At 43.6% G+C, this 17,663-nt stretch overlaps 1 protein-coding gene across 1 annotated transcript in view; it reads left to right on the plus strand.

Annotated features, from left to right (window-relative positions):
* The window catches only part of GRHL2 (grainyhead like transcription factor 2), a 168,538-nt gene that overhangs the window by 77,845 nt on the left and 73,030 nt on the right, over positions 1-17,663 (plus strand). The window contains exons 6-7 of the mRNA XM_036264003.1: positions 1,937-2,093; positions 5,705-5,816. Coding sequence (XP_036119896.1) covers positions 1,937-2,093; positions 5,705-5,816 — 269 coding nt within the window. The remainder of the gene's footprint in view (positions 1-1,936; positions 2,094-5,704; positions 5,817-17,663) is intronic.

Genomic DNA, 17,663 nt, shown 5'->3' on the forward strand with positions numbered 1-17,663 from the left:
GTGCTGGTCCTTCTTTAACCCTTGTCTCTCACTGTATTTCTTACTCCTCTGCTTTTACATGTATTGCCCTCTTCTAGTCTGTTTCCACTTGACATCCTCCTGGCCCTTCAGGGTCTTGCTCCAATCTCAGGCTCCCCAGATCATCCTAGTCAGAATTTGGTGAAGTGGGGAAGGCTAGAGTTCTAAATCACCTTTTAAGATGTGGAAATACATATATAATTTGCATGCTATAAATCCCGTTTACTATATAATCCGCTTTCAGGTCAGTGAGAAGAGCACTGAAGCATTGACCTACTAGTCCCTTGACCTGGTTTCTCTTTCTGTGGCTGTGATTGTCTGGAGGAGTGAGCAAGCCTCTCAGCCTCTCCTCAGCTGTAAATGAGGAGGTGGTTCTTATCCTCTGCTATGGATAGGCTTGGGGGACACAAACCCCCTGAAATTATATTCAAAACCATTTATGTTTATATATGCTTTTTCGGGGAAAGGGTTCACAGCTCGCTTCTTGTTTTTCAAGCAGTCTGTGCCCTAGATAAGTTGCAAGGTACTAGTCTAGGTGATTCTTAATATCTTGTCCAGGTCTCAAATTTTATGATTCGGCGACTATTTTGAACTTGCTTTTTCCAGCAAAATGACAGTGGAATTGATTCTGTCTTGAATGATTTACTTCCCACCTTGTTCTAAAACATATATTCTGGAATTTGTTTAATCAGTTTAGACCTAAGATTTTTATCATGTAAGAGGAATATTATTCTGTCCCTCAAAAATTTTTTCATTATAAAAGTTAAAAAAATCAAACATTGTAAAAATATTAAACATAGAAAGCAAGAGGCCCCCTAATCCTGTAAGTAGGCCATTTTAAGAGCTTAAAAATAGGTAGACTCAATGAAGAGTTTCTGATGCTTCAGAAAACACACAAAGTTTTTGTTATTGCATCGTCACTGTGTGCCATCTTGCAGTTTAGCACAAATAAATATTTCTGAATGAGCGTGTTTAAAAAGATTATGATTCATACCTACTGCTCATTTTAAACAATTGATATTTTCTTTAAAGTTGTAAAAATTTGTGGTTTTGTTTTTTAAGTTAAATCATATTTTTAAAAATATTAGGGAAATCATTTAGAGCAAGAATTTGCAAACTATTTCTATAATGGGCTATAGAGATGTTAGATGTGGTGGGCTATGTAGTCACCACTGAATTCTGCTATGCAGTGTGAAAGCAACCATAGACAAGCAGCCATACACGGTGAATAAATGAATGAGCATAGCTGTGTTCCCATAAAACTTTATTTACAAAATCACTCAGTGAGCTGGATTTGGCCCACAGACCATTGTTCTCACACCCCCAATTTAGAGCAGCAACCCTGTTGTGAGTTCTTTTGCAGGCTTAAAAAACAAAACACAAAAATAAAAAAAATACTCCCTATTATGGAACTAGATGTTTAGTAATGAATGCTTGAGTTTTGGGTTTTCACATTTTGAAGTTTTTAGAAGTGGAGTATATTTGTAATATCTTTGTTAGACAAAGAGGAGAGGTATATATACATGAATTGAACAAAAGCATTCACACATCTGGTTTGTTGCTAGGATAAAAGTGACAAATTCTATAAATTCTTAAGTTTCAGGCATTGCCTATTGGCAACTAAGACCTAGCAGAGGTTCACTTGGCATGTCCTCGTACAATTGGCCAGGTGTATCATGGACTTTCTCCCCTTCTAAACCATCTGGTTTATGGGCCACTATTAGGAATGTTGTATATATTGTACTAGCAGTGACCTTTGGTCAGGTCTCATCTCTTTTACCATATGTTGTGTTTTGTCTCTGAAACAGAGTAAATATCGGTTAATATTCATACAAAATAATATTCAATGTAAAGTTGATCAGGAAGGCAGTAATGTCCAAGTGAGTGAGTCTGACCTCCGTTTGTTTTCTGTTCACAGTGGCACGTTTCAGTACACCCTGGAAGCCACCAAATCTCTCCGTCAGAAGCAGGGGGAGGGCCCCATGACCTACCTCAACAAGGGACAGTTCTATGCCATAACGCTCAGTGAGACTGGAGACAACAAATGCTTCCGACACCCGATCAGCAAAGTCAGGGTAGGGGCCGTGTTTCTTCAGTAAATCACAGGGATCGGATGAATGCAACTGCTACCTCACAGCCTTGTGGGAAGGGCATGGAAAAAATTCCAAAATAAATAAATCTAGAACAAATGTCAGAGAGTTGGGGCAAGAGAACTTATTGGCTTGTAGTTTATCATTTTAATCAGTAACCCATAAACCCCGGGGAAGGGACGTGTTTGGAACATGCTTTCTGACTGTATCCAAGGAATTTTCCCAGATTCACTCATTGCCTGTGTGCTACCTGGCTGTTGTTGTTTTCAATCAATCAGTTGATTTTAATTTTTTAAGTAAGTAGCCGAAAGCCAGAATGTATTCCTCCATATTAGCTGCTGCTTTCTTCTGTAAGGGAGGACACGGTTCGTCTGTGTCCCCGGACCCTTTGCAGTTCTGTTTAAAAGCCTTCCGTAGCCCAGTGCTTTCTCAGGAGCCTAGGGGCGAGGCACCGTCTGATCCCTACCAGGAGTGACTTGGAGGCAGTTCCACGTTCATGAGAGTTAGTCCTAGTTGTGGGAAAGGAGAGTGCCCTGGACGCCTGCCAGCTTCTTGCATTCTCGCTACTGCCAAGAAAGGGGGGACTGGTAATCCCTCTCTACTGAAAAGAAAAATTATAGCAGAGTTCTGAAAAGAGACTGAAGGACTTCCCTGCCCTATTGTAAAATGATTTATGCTGCTGTGTGCACGGGCCCACCCCACCTTATTTCATCCATCGCTACCTCCTCCTAAGCTCTTGAGCACGCTGAGAGAGGAGCGCTGTGGTGTGTGCCTGGAGCGCAGGAGAGCCCGAGTTCACCCCCACCCCAGGTTCCCACCCAAGGTAACAAATGAAGTGGAAGAGAAAGAAGAGTATCCGGGTACCTGCTGGCTGGCCCGCCTACTTCTAGCTTTCAGTGAAATCATTGCCGTGGTTATCTCCCGATCAACTGGGTTTTCTGGCTTGGTGTCAGGGAGCCAGAACAGGAAGGGTTGCTGCTCTTTCTCCATCTAGCAGGCCTCCCTCCCTCCGAGGCCGTCCCAGGCCCAGATCAGAGTTTAGGAGGCAGAGCAGCTGAGAGTGAGGAGAAGATGTGGAGCTAATGTCTCACCCAAGGCTGAAACGTCGCCAGTAGGAAGGGGCTGACTGTGCTGTGTGCCCCAAGGCAGTTGTATGTCCCACCCTGTGGTCCAGGCTAAGGCGGAGGGACAGCAGCAACAGAATAACAGTTATATTTATTGAGCATATCTTTTATGTATCAGGCACTATGTTAAGCACCATACGCCTAGTAATTAATTTGAAACGAATAAAAATTCTATGAAATAGGCACTATTCATTTTATATTAGAATGAGGAAACTCTGGCCTTTTAGAAACGAGTAACTGGCCAAGGTTACATAGCTAAAATGTGAGAACCGGGCCATATCCCAGACAGGCTGACTCCAGAATCTATTCTCTGAACCACCAAGGTGCACTGGTTGAGTAGCACGGAGGGCTGAAAGGCAGAGGCAGTCAGCCGGGCATCTACCTCTGGACATATTTATTTATATGTCTCCTAGAATTTACATGTGGAGGCCTGGTAAGAAGATATTTGGTAATTTTTTTTTAATCTTATAAATTTCAAGTAAATGTATAACTCACACCTTCTTAACACCATTGTCATTACCATGAGAAGGTGGTGGATGGTTAGAATTCTAAGGCCTTTTCTAAGAATCCTACTTCATTAAAATCATGGAAATAATTTAATATGGAAATTTTACTTGCTTCTGTTCCATTCTGGCTAAAATGAGGAGCACTCCTCTTAAGCTTTTCCCTCTAACTTCCTGGAGAGCAGGATTGCACTTGTCAGAGAAGATTTTTCTTACTCCTCAGCTCTGGGAGAGCTAGCAGTCTGAGCAAAGAGGGGTGCACTTGGATCCTACCAGCGTAATCTCCAAGAACTGTGTCTCCTTCTAAGTTGAAGCATATAGGTTTGGTAATAGCAGTTTCAAACAACTTTTTTCTTTCTTTTTTTGTTTTTGTTCTTTATTGATTTTAGAGAGAGAGAAACATCAATGAGAGAGAACATCAATTGGCCGCCTCCTGCATGACCCTGCTGGGGATTGGGCCCACAACCTCGGCATGTGCCCTGACCTGGAATCAAACCGGTGACCTCTTGGTGCATGGGTCGACACTCAACCACTGAGCCACACCAGCCGGGCAAACAACCTTTTTCTTTATCACTGAAGATAATGATTTCCATACCAACAATATGCCATTATTTATGCTAATTTATTCATTTGCTAGGTAGGGTAAAGCTTACCTTAAATATTATTTTTTATTTTGGAACAGACAAATAAACAGCAGTGAGTTTTCTGTGTAAATGGAGAAGTTTGAAGAAGTGAAAGGGAGAGCGATGGGGAGCTGGCTGAGCTCATAGTTCTACCAGTACAGTCAGGGACTCCCTTTCCCGTGACGCATGCCTTTGAAGATCATGCTGCTTGGATTTTCAAAGAATATAGACCCATGTGTCTAAACTGGTTTTCTTAACAAACATCTGCCTTCTTGTGTAACGACTGCCCACCCGTACACTGGGAATAAGCCAGGTTAGAACTGACTGCACAGACCGGCACGGCACGGATTTCGCATCTATCACATGTGAGGCGTGAGGGCCACCGTGGTGAGTGGTGCTGTTCCTGGCCTCGCCGAGTTCGAAGTCCATGGGAAAGCATTGCCATCGACGGAATAATTGTAAATAATTAAGTAAATGACTACAAGTGTGTAAAATGCTACAAAGGAAAAATTATTAAGGAATATAAGTCAGTGAAAGAGGCTTTGGGCATAACAGGAAAATGTCTAAGCGGTATTTTGCCTTGGAGTGAGAAGGGGAGGGCCTTATCCCTGATACTGTAACTAAGGGGCCCTTTGGGGTTATTCGTTTGCTTTTGGTACCTTCTTGATCATCTAAATGACAGTGAATTAGCATGTATTTAGCTTAACGAGGCTGTTTATAATTTAGAACTGAAAGGCGTTTTGGGATTCTTATTCGTTTCTCAAGCTCATTTTTCAAGTACATCACATTCTATTGAAATTAATAACATAGTTGACCTCGTATCTTTTGGTCTATGAAATGTCTGCGGCTTACATCTATATTCCTCCATGTGAACTCATCCTTGGCATTTCTCTCATTACTTTGGTATCTCTCTCATTTACCCAGTATTCCAGCCTTAGGCGTTTCATTAGGCCAGAAACAGATATTTGCTCCTTTACAAATGGTGCCAGACTCTGTGTTTAAGGATGAGAAATTTTTTAAAAATGTGCTTGTTCTCAGTATAAAAACAAAATTATTTTGGTATTCCTACTCACCTCACAAAATATTAGATTTGCTGGTAATTAGTTAATCTGGTTGTTTATGACTCAGGGCAAAAACAATGTAGGATTCTTTTTTCCTTTCTGTGGTTCTCATTTCCAATCATTTGTTAAGTAGCCTCGTTTTATAACGAAACAGACCCTGTGACTGAGCTTGTCTGGACTTTTGTAAAGCAAGGGAAGCGACAGTACAGAAACACCCTCTGGGAGAACTCCCAGAATTGGAGACCCTGTGGACAGAAAGTAAGCCCCGTGTTCTCCCCTCCGCAGAGCGTGGTCATGGTGGTCTTCAGTGAAGACAAAAACCGAGACGAGCAGCTGAAATACTGGAAGTACTGGCACTCCAGGCAGCATACGGCGAAGCAGAGGGTCCTCGACATCGGTGAGTGGACCTGGACCTCCCAGCGTGGTCTCTGGTGAACTGACAGGTTATCATGACGCGAAGGAGGGCCCAGCACAGAAATCACAGCTCAGACCCACATAGCTCTCGCGAGGTGCCAGGCACTAGACTGTGCACTTTTCCTTTGTTAGTGCATTGAGTGCAAATCAGGCTGAGACATCAAAATTGGGTTGAGTGCAAAGCACTTTCTGTTCTATGAAACTCAACTGTGTCCCATAAGCAATAGTAATATATTTAGATTTGCAAGGGCCCTGTCAGTTTCTAAACCTATTTTCATGCTCTTCTGTGATTGAGCCTAATGGGCAGCCAAGCAGGCCAGATGAACTCTGATCCCCCTGTGACATGAATGACTGGGCTCATTTGGCTCTAAGGTACTTGTGAAGGTCACATGGCTGGATAGTGAGTTCTAGTTTTCTGATTCTCCATGTAGTGTTCCTTCACTCTAACACACGTCTAGTGCAAATAGAACTGCATGGTCAGGCAAACAAAACCTTTGAGAAACCTTCCCTGGCAGTAAAGAAGTAATGAATCTGCCAAGTAAATTTCCTGGAGTCTGTATACGCCTAAACACAATGTCTATTCTTTAGAGACCTGTGGTCGTCTCTACGAGGTTCAGGGTCTAGTCAGGGCAGGGGAGCCCATTCCAAGTGGTGCCGTGGAGGGAATTCATTGCAAAGGTTGGAAGAGCTGAAGGCACCATGAGGCAGTCCAGAGATGAGCAACTACAGGAATCTGCTGCTATTTCCTGTAGGGCTGGAGGATCACAAGGAGGGGTGGTGGGTGTTGGAGGAGCCACCCAGAAAGAGCTATAACCATGGGGGGGTGGGCTGCCTCAGCAAGAGCTGTGACCACAGAGGGACCAGCTTTCCAAAACGAGGTAGAACCACCGAGGAATTTCTGCCAGGGACTCCTCTCAATGCCAAGAGCAGGGATGGGAAGGAGTGCCCTGGCTTCTTTACGCCTCCTAATCTCCCATGAGCGCTTCTTCTTGACCGAATTTACCCAGAAGCCTTTGGGAACATGACCCTAAAAATACAGTTTGCAGGAATCAACCTCTGAAACACAGAGCAAAGCAGGGGAAGTCAAGGATTGGATCTTAAAGTTTCTAGAAATTACTTAAAAACATAGGCCATAATATATGTGTTTCTAAGTAATTTTTAACACTTTTTATGCTGTTTCCACAAGCAATAAATACTTTCTCATTTATAGGCTTTATTACTCCGTTTTGCAGACCGAGAGGCTGCAGTCCCAGTGAGTGCAGACAAAGTGAAGGTTTCCATCATGTTGAGTATCAGAAACTATTGCAGGACCATTAGAAGGATGTTTGCTTTGATTTCTTGCACATTGCAATGATGGATTTTTCCGACCTCTCTTACCCTTGCTAGAACTCCTAGACCAATGGCAGAGAGGTTAGTGACTAGGTTAGGTTTAGAGACTCACTGTAGAACGTATGAAAACCATTTACTGGGTTAGCCTGCAAAATGTTTACGCACCACACACACATGCGTAAAGTGCACACACACAAGAACATATATCTTCTGTTAACTAATCCAGCATCTTTATCTAATAAACAAGGAAACTGAGCCTAGAGAGGCTCATTGAGCCATGATCCCAAGTGGCTTGTCCCCAGTAATTAGTGCAAGAGCTGAGATAAGAAGAGTTTTGCTCGCCCAGGTCGTATGCTGAACCTCCAAGACCGACCAACTAGGACAAGGGTTTGGAGATACTTGTCTTAACCTGCTTGGTAGTCAATCTGCATAGAGCAGAAGAACAATTTTATTTTATTTGAAAAGTTAGCCTTATAATTATTACCCCAGAAAATGAGAGGAGCAATTAAATAGAAATGTGGACTAGGTCCAAATAAGGCAAATAATAAAAGCATTTTACTGGCATACCTGTTGGTTCAACTTTGATATTATTACAAGGTTTACTTTTCTTAGACCAGAATGATTTCTCAGCTCTCACAGGACTTCAAATCTTATCTCTCTTCTTTATCACCTCCTGCCTGCCTTCAGACTTTTCTCTCCTATAATCCTACACACACACATGCGCATGCACACATACACACACCCACATGCACACATACATCTGTGACTTTTACTAAGTAGCTTCATGGCTACTTGGGTTCTTGCTCTGAACCTGAGACCAAGGCATTAAGTCAGCCCCTTAGTTTCAAATGGAAAATTGGTTTTCTGACCATAATCTCTACCCCTATCCTCAACCTAACATCTCTACTCAGACAGGATGATAAAATATGCAAAATTCTCGTATCATTCATTGTGTACTTGATTAAAAAAATCAAACTGCGTGTTCCTTTGCCAGTGGTGGTAACAGCATTTCCAATATATAGGGGGCAGTACTGCTGCGATTGCAGGTGCGCCTGCGTGCTGCGCGCCGTCATTGGCGGGAACTCTGGAGTTCAGTGTCGGGATCTCGGTGAGGTGACATTGTAGCTCAGCCAGGAGGATTATCACTGCCTACTGAGGGCGCAGAACGACCGGAAAGCTCATGTGCTATACCTTTGCCAGTTTGGGTTGAGATCCCTCCAGTAGCCTAAAAAGGAAAAAGGAAAAATCCAAAGTGACTGAGTGTATTCCTCTTTCTCACCCTCCATGAAGCTAGAGGTTCAAGTCAGGGCTCCAAAGCTGTAGTTCCTAAATGTCCACCTGCCCCTGAGGTTGGCAGATTCAGCGGGATTGTGTGTGTACGGGGATGCACAGTCTTCCATCTCGTTTTCCAGGGGTGCTGGGACAGCTGCCTTCCCTCCACACTCTGCCTTTCTGTCTCTGCTCCGAGCAAAGCCCGAGGGAGCTGTCGCCTCTCTGTGTCTTTTCTCATTCGGCATTTCCTCAACACGCATGACCAAGGACTGTTCCGTCGTCTCTTGTACCCTGTAAAAGTGGTGCCTGGCAAACAGTCTGTATCTTTTTCTTACATAAGTTCTATCACTTGTATTGGATTGTGGATTGTTCTTTGAGGCTGCTGTCAATCAAGGTTGGTTGTTTAACAAGGAGAGGACCCTCACTGTCCCCAATGAAATCCTGCTGGTGGGTCCATGCAGAGAAAAGTGGGAATCTGAGGACCTGGGGCCCAGAGAAGAAGGCTACTCCTCAGAGCACATGGAGCCTCGACTCCCAGGTTCCTTGTGTCCTGAGCAAGGTTCCTGGTGAGGCTGTTCCTGCATCACACCAGGCACGTCCCTCCGTGGCTGGATACTTGCACCTTGTATGTCTGGTTCCCTCACTTCTTATAGGCCTTTGCTTGTTGTCACCTTATCAGAGAGACCTTCCCTGTCGCCTTACCTAAATATCACACCCTGGTCACCACTGAGTTTCCTCACCTTTATTTTGCAGCAGAGTGCTTGCTACTACCAATATGTTACTTATGTATATAAGTTTCTGTTTATTATTGTTTCCCAACTCTTGTCTGTTTTATCCCCTGCTGTAGCCCCAGTACTTACTGCAGGGCCTGAGACATTGTGAGCATTCAGTACATAATTCCTGAGTGAGCGAATGAGTGAGTGAGTGAGTGAGTGAACAAAGGTATGGATAAAATTCTTACTACACTGACAGAAGGCAGACCTCTGAAAGAGTTAAGTGTTTCTCAAAATAGTTCCCATGTGTTCATTTCCTTCTACATTTCAGACTCTTTCTATACATCATACATAAATATTTTGTCCTTCATCCTCAAAACAGACTCATTTCGTCCAAAAAACTGAAATGGTGAGTGATTAAGAATATTACCCAAGGTCATGTACATGGTGAATGGTGTAGGTGGGATAGAAACCCAAGGATGCTGAGGTTCGCATCCCTTGTTTTTTATTAGCCTACACCCTCACTCCTCTTTGTGTTGTCTTTGCATCCCAACCCCTGGGTAGTTCTTGGCTCCAGCAAGCCCTGGTTCCATGTGGCGTGACTGAAGACATTCATTCATTGACCTTGACCTGACTTCCTGCTCCTCCCCTCTGTACCTTCCTCTCCATACATTGAGAACGTTTTGTAGTCTGGGTGCTGGGACTTGGCTGCTGCTTGTTCTGACATTTCTGAAAGCCTGTTCAAATGCATAATTCTTGTACATTAGGCTGTAGACTACCATTTTCGAGGGGGAGGAGGAAGGAAACATTAACAATGAGCTCTTACTTGATATAAGTAAAACCAACGGATCCTGGCCCAAGTGAATTTTGCTGCTTTTCCAAGCACACAAGCAGAGTTCTCCAGGTCTCACAAATTCTTTCTTGTGAGCTTGTTGAATAATCACAACTATTCCAGATTATTCTGTAGCTCAAGAAGCGTTCCTGTGCCAATTATATCTCCTGTACGGATAGCTCCTTGGATTCTGCCGGTCCTTTGCTTGTCTCTGAGTGTGCAAGCCCTTTTACCATGGGATGTGGGGTTAGTGCTGGTCCCGTATTAGGGACCATTCCCTTGTAGAAATTCCACATTCATTCAGCAAACGTGCCAAACCTCTGTTAGGGACTGGTGACTGAGAGCTAATTAAGGCAGAGCCCTGTCCTCAAATTGCTCCAATCTGGAGGTAAGAAGATGAATGGCTCAGAGGTCACTCGGAGGAGTGCTTCCCAGAGATGTTTTGGAGACCTCTTCGAAAGGATAATAACATATGAGGTAAAAACGTGGGTGAGGTGGCTACAAGCCAAGGAGGGTGGGGTGGAGAAACAAGCAAAAAGCACATTCATAGGTATAGGAACCAAGACAGAAAAATCCAAATGAGATTGGCAAGTTATTTTATAGTCTGAGAAACTGCACTGAGGGAAGGGTGGAAACTCTCATACATGCTAGTGGGATTGTTCATTGATGAAGCCCGTCCCGAGAGCGGGGTGAAGAAAGAAGTCCTGGGCACCTGGGGGTGAGAAAGTGGGAGAGAAGGTTTGGTAGTTGAGGAAAGGCTTGCTTTTTTAAGGGGAATCTTAGCGTGACAGGGAAGTGACCCATACATGGAATTTGCGGATCTCAAGTTCTAAAAGGAGCTTTTGGGTCCCCAGAGGAGGCTGATTGAGCCCCGAAGGGCATCTGTGGGCTTCAGGTGTTAGAGAGCCATTGATTCTTGCCACCCTTGCCCTGGTGGCAAACCTCAGAGCTGCAGGTAGAAAACGTGGAGGATGCTGTCTCAGATCCTCTGCAAAGACCGCTGCAGGTCATCACTGCACCGCTGCGGAGGGTCCTTTTGCCCTCTGTGGCTCCGACACCATCTTGTCTCCACAAAGTCCTGTTTTGAAGTTCTCTTGGGGAGACATTGAAGTCTGTGGTATGTATGTGTGTTTATGCTTTTTTATATTGAAGTGTAACACGCATACCTTGTTTTCAGCTAAGCCATGTTTTTCTGTTGTTGAACGGAGTGGATTTTAGAGATCCAGGAATAATAAAACATGTATCTACATGTTGTCATTCATCCAAGTGGGTGTGTTCCATCTGCACATCAGTCCTCCCAGAACTCGGATAAGGACAGATGGAGGGAACATGCAGGTATACTGTAATAGGCAAGTAGAATATTGCGATGAAGGGACATTCCTCCTTAATGAGTTGCAACACTTGATTTCAAGCGCTTTGATAATCATTGAGGATTTTTAGCAGCACTGTAACGGGATGATATCTGTATTTTAGAGAGGCAGTTCTGGGCCAGCATGGGGGATTAGATGAAGTAAGGCAACAGAAGACCAGTTATAGCAGGTAAAAGGATAATGCCCAGAGAAATGAATTATAAAGGAGATATACAAAGGTAACCCAGGAATGAGAGACAAATTCTAGAAGTGATAGACCCTCCATGATACCTAGCCATAGAGATAAAGGGGAAGAAAAGGATCATAGAAGAAAATCATGATTTTGTAGCCAGGTGGGTACCCTGCCCCCAGGCAGAGAAGTCAGGAGGCGTGTGTGGCCAGGGGCGGAGGCTGGCCAGGTGCTGAGTTCAGCTGGGGCCATGATGACTTCCGTCTACATACCGAGCACAGTAGCATTTCCCTGGGACTCATTTGCATAGTGGAGCGATCCAGTTTAGCACAATGTGAGCCATTTGAAAAATATTTGAAAGGACACAAGTCACAAAAGGAACTGGACTGCCGATCAGGTCTACTTAAACAGTGGATAATTCCAAAACCACTCTCTGGGGAAGGCACATTTTTCTTTGTTCCCTTTCAAGCAGTGTAGGAAAATTAGATGTTCCACAGCTAATATTAACTTTATAGAAGGAGAGCCAGAAGCCACAACAGATTAATTGGGGCACATTTACATAGACTTTCTCTCTTGAGCACAATGAAGAATTACTTGACTGCTTTACAATGCAGATGTTATAAAAGAATGCACATTGTGGGGTTAGAATCTTCAGAACGGGTGGTCTGGGTTGTAATGCGCTCAGACCGATTCCACAAGCACAGACAAATAAGCATCATTACTTGACAGTTATGTCTGATGTAGCCATTATTGATATACTTTTGTAGTTAATTGGGAAAGCAACCATTTGCTCTTGATTCAATCTCTGTCTTTAATTTTGGTTCACAATAATCTTTCCCTGTGGGTGATTATAATACATCAGAATGTATTAGTGACATTGTTAATATTAATCCTGTAATTTTCCTTCGTAATTAGCAGGCAATTATAGCACATCTTTGGTAATTCACATGTGATTATAGGATTTTCATCTGTGCCCTTGTACAGATCTATGTCTGAAGAGCCAGTTTTTAAATCGTGTCCTGTTGAGAGCAGTTGTATATTAAAGTGAAGCGTCCCAAGAAAACTTAAGTTCCAATTCAATCAAAACATTTCTTCAGGTTCAGTTCTAAATAGTTTTCTCTGCGGGTTCAGAGAAGCCCACGAGAAGGCTGCGAAACGCAGGATTTCGCAGACCCCTGTGAACTAGTCAGCTTGGCGGGTCTGTCCAGGGCAGGAGCTCTCTCGTCTGCAGTCATCCTCCACGTTCAGATATAAATTGTAATTAGAATGAAGTAACACTTCTTTTTTTCCTCTGGGTTTTCCAGAGGAGGCTGTCTCTGGCTGTGCCCTACCAGTGTGCTTTCTTGCCATTTTCATAGTCAAACCTGGGCTAGGCTACTCAGCTGTGCAGAAAGTTGGGAGGGTGGAGACTAAGGAGGGTTTGGGGAGGCAGCTGCCACCTTTTGGATCGGGAAGCCAGCTAGTCGGCATGAATGCATGGCCCAAACAGGCCTAGGAGACAAGGGTGCCCTACAACTTAGCTCTCTCTTCGCCAGGGTTCCCACCCTGCATTTAGCTTTGTTCCCTGGAGGCCTCTCCTCCCCCAGGATTACACAGATCTGCTCTCTCCCTGCGTTTGGGTAAGTATCTGCTTTCCTTTACACAAAACTCAAGTAAATTGATTTTTGATGTTTTCATAGACTCTTTCCACACCTCCAAATAGAAATGAAAGTAAATTTGATTCCAAACAAAATCCCTTGAGAGCCCCCTATTTAAAAATAACAATGGCAACAACATCCAGACCCTCAGGGCTGGTGAGAGTCCAGGCAGAATGGAGCTAAGTGAGAACAGCGACCTTGGTCCCTGCTTCCCCCCAGGAGGGAAGAGCGGTGTGCAGCAGGCTCTGTGCCGCCCCAGGGTCCTGCTGTCTCTCCTCGGCGCTGTTGCAGGAGCTCACAATGTGAGGCACCCTCTGTTTTGTAGATAAGTGCCGTAGCCACAGTTACTGAAAAGTGCTTTCCATCCTCAACTTTGGTTAGAAAACATTTATGTGATAAAAGTATGGTAGGTTATTACGGTTATATATTTTAAAACATAAAATGCAAGTATTTTTTAAGATTTAATCTTAGGTCAGGCTGACTTTATTAATTTTCCATATTTGAATCGTTTGGGTTTTCAGTTATCACATGCATGTTTCTGTGTGAGTCCCTGAAGATTGTTTTGTTGGGAGCAACAGCTTTGGGGAGTCACTTCCTCCTCGGCACGTCTGCCCGGGGTGATCTGGGCATCCTGGTAGGGTTTTTCTAGCTGCCTGGGAAGGCTCCAGGACAGCACCACAGTTCACAACTGCCCTACGTCTAAGTCCTGATCTTTGCAGGCTTCCTTTCAAGCTATTGTTGAGTCTTCCCCTCTCTTTCCACTCTGTTCCTTAGAGAGGAGCCCACTTCCTATCTCACACCCTAAACTACTATTTATGTCTCAATCCAGTGTAACCTGTTTTGTATTAAAGTTTCTGAATGCCTAATCCTTAGGTCTATTTTTGCCCTCATTAGATTCTCTAGTTACTTCCCACCTCTCCTTGGTTCCTTCTCTGAGCCCTCCATGCCTAGAATAGCTTTCCCTTCCTCCTTCACCTGGTTCATCATTTGCCCCTTGAGAACTCACTCCCCTGCCCACTTGGGTGAGGTCTTCCCAGTCTGTCCAAGCAGAGACAGCTGCTCCCTCCAGGGGCTTTGGTTTATATCTAGACAATGGCACTTTGCTGTGTTTCACTTGATTTATCAGTTTACATTCTGTCCATCACACTTGATGCTGAGCTTCTGGAGTAGAGAGTTGTTTTTTTTTTAACCTTTCTATACCCAGCACCTGGTATAAGCCTGGCACAGAATAGATGTTCAACCAATATTGACTGGTTGATGAACGCCACCGTGTGTGGTTTTGTGTGTGTAGGTAACACTATGGTGAGCAGCCATGTGTCTAGCTGGCTGGGCAAACAGGCTGGGGTTATGCTCTCTCGTTTGCCATTCTGAAAGAATCAATTTTGGTCATATTTTTCTAGATTCCAAGGGGCTACATATATATTTGGTACTTTAATTTCTTATATTTTAAATATTATTTTATTATCTTATAGCCTTTTTGATGAAACTTGTTTAACAACATGTAAGAATTAATTGCTAGTATAAAAATATACAGCCCTGGCCGGTTTGGCTCAGCGGTTGGAGCGTCGGCCTGCGGTCCCGAGAGACCCGGGTTTGGTTCCCACTAAGGGCATGTACCTCGGTTGCAGTTTGTCCCTGGCCCTGGTTGGTCGTGTGGGTGGCAGCCACTCGATGTGTCCCTTTCACATCAATGTTTCTCTCTCTCTTCCTCTCTCCCCCTCCCACTCTACCTGAACAAAAAATAGAAAAATGTCCGCAGGTGAGGATTAAAAAAATATTTATATATATTATACATACACTAATAAACCAAGGGAAATCACTCCTTTTTTATAAAAGATTTTTATTGCATTTTTTAGAGTGAGAGGAAAGGAGAGGGAGAGAGAAACATCAATGGGAGAGCAAACATCAATCAACTGGGGATCCGGAATGGAGCCTGCAACCTGGGTGTGTGCTCTGATCGGGAATTGAACTGGCAACCTTTCAGTGCATGGGACAACTGCCCAACCGAGCCATACCAGCCAGGGCAAAATTACTCCTTTTTAACGTAACTAGAAATTATTTTTGCTTTCCTGAAGCAAATAGTAGGAAATTGTTTAAAAGCAAAGTATCAAGAAAAAAGTAGCTAGATTTGGAAATTAAATACTACAGTGATTGTGGTCCTTTACCATTTTTCTTACTGCTCCTGGGAAGTGTGTCTATCTTGTTCCAGGACATTATTGTTTAATAAACCTTTTCTGGTAAATGGTTTCCTTTCTGCTGATAATTTTAAAGCCCTGAATAGTTAAAGAGAAGAAACGTTCCTGAGAGAATGGTGGAAGACCCCTCTGAGAATCTGTTCTAATGAGAGGGTGAAATGGTCACATAAAGAGATACTAGTTTAAATTATGAGCTTTCAAAATTACAGACACACACACACACACACACACACCTAAAACTGCTTCATAGATCCACTGTATTTATACTGTAAGAACTTTTATTTCCGTCTTTCATCTCTTTTTTCTCATTCACTGGGCACCACATTGTTTTTCTCCTAACTGGGGGGACTTTTCCTTTATCTTTAGTTATATAAGATCATGCTTTCATCTCAAATACATAATCAGTGCTTTTATTTTATTTTTTCATATTTTTTTTTAATCCTCACCCGAGGATATTTTTACATTTATCTTCAGACAGAGTGTGTGTGTGTGGAGAGAGAGAGAGAGAGAGAGAGAGAGAGAGAGAGAGAGAGAAACATCGATGTGAGAGAGACATCGACTGGGTGCCACCCACACAACCCCACCCGGGGCCGGGAGGAACCACACCGAGGCTGGAATGGAGCCAAACCGGCCAGGGCCATAATCAGTGCTTTTATTTGATTTCGCGTGAATCTCTTTTTTCAGAGATTCATTTAACAAAACAACAGATAACCTGATGGTCTCACATTTTTAAGTATTATTTGGTTGGCTTAACAATTACAAAGAGTCCCTGGAGTAAAGTCCGATAGTGTCAGGAGACTCGTGTATTTACTGATCAGAACTGCAGAGCTGGTGGTCCCGGCCGTCCTCCAGCATCTCCTAGGAGCCTCCCCCACCGGCCGCGCAACAGGAACGGGCTTTGTCTCCGCAGCACTCCCAAGTGTTAACATGGGCGAACCTAAAGCTTCCTTTTTTGTTTACAAAATCTCAAACTTGCCAAGAGAAAGTTTTTCCAAAATTAAATTAAGCTCTTTGAGGTGTAGAAGCCAAAATAAGGTGAAGCTAATCTGAAGCAAGTCCTTTGAACAGGCTCCAGGAATGTGGAGCCGCCACTGGTTTTTCTGCTCTTAAAAGACAAGTATGGAAAGACCCGCGTGCCAAGTACATGAGTGGCTCATCCCTGTGCAGTGATCCTGTGAGGTAGGTGCTGTGTTATCTCCATTTCTCAGATCGGGAAGGAAACCAGCTTGGTCCTGTAGCTTTTCGGAGGTGGCTGCTGGTTGAGTTGGACTCACACCTACAGCCCCAGATGCTGTGCTCAGTCACCATTACAAAGGAAACAGCAGCATAGCTTCCTCCTTTGAAGGACCAAGTTATCTTCTTGAAGACACCTAGCTAAGAGAATTAGAATTTCAATTTTGAAATAACATCTATGCCTTCTAATAATGGATGGAAAACAAATAGGAATTGCAGCACGAGTAATTCAAATAGCAGTTATTGCAAAAATCATTCATGTAACACACTAGAATAAGCCTGTGCAGTCTCCCCTCCCACACCCTACGCCCACCACACACATAACACACTGACCTCCTGGGTCGGTCACCAGTTCGGTACGTGTGCTTGGGCGGCCAAGGGTAACTGGGGAGGTTGCAAACGGAGGTTGATCTGAAAGGAACTTGAGCAGCCAAAGGGATTGGGTCTGTGGTTCAAATTTAGTGAAAGATAGTCCACGTGAGGATTTATGTTTCTTGTAATGTGTCTGCGTCCTGCATCATTACCTAAAAGCCATTTCTTTTGTTGAAATCTGTCCAGTCTGCATCTCAGAAGTACAATTTTATATGTTTGAAAATCATTTCTGACATGAAGGGCTGCTAGACAGTAGAACTGGTCTTTGAGAGACGATCATAGAATGGCAATTTTCAAGACTCTTACTACCAATCAAGTCCCATCGTTTGAGAAAGAATTCAGTTTTCCTTTAAAAATGAGTGTTGGTTTAACTGGGGAGTATTACAGTTTCTGGAAATATCCCTTGGGGTGGGAAGAGGTTGGGGACTGTTGTGCGAGGAAGGGAGCCCTGTTTGTAGGTCTGAGATGAGGATGGCTGATTAGCCACTTTGGGCAGCAACTTCTGTTCCTATGTGCCTGCAACTTCTTGTCCCCACACCTGTCCCTGAGAGTGTCACTATATTAAGTAATGAAGAATGGAAAGCTGAAATAAAACTTGACTAGTTCATGCAGTGTACAAGAATAAATTATTTACCGGAGCACCATCCAGGTCTTCATTCATTCAGCAAACTGTCAGAAAGTACCAGCCATGATTTTTTAAGAGGCAGA

This window comes from Molossus molossus, unplaced genomic scaffold (genome assembly GCF_014108415.1).
Source record: "Molossus molossus isolate mMolMol1 unplaced genomic scaffold, mMolMol1.p scaffold_m16_p_16, whole genome shotgun sequence".
NCBI lineage: Eukaryota > Metazoa > Chordata > Mammalia > Chiroptera > Molossidae > Molossus > Molossus molossus.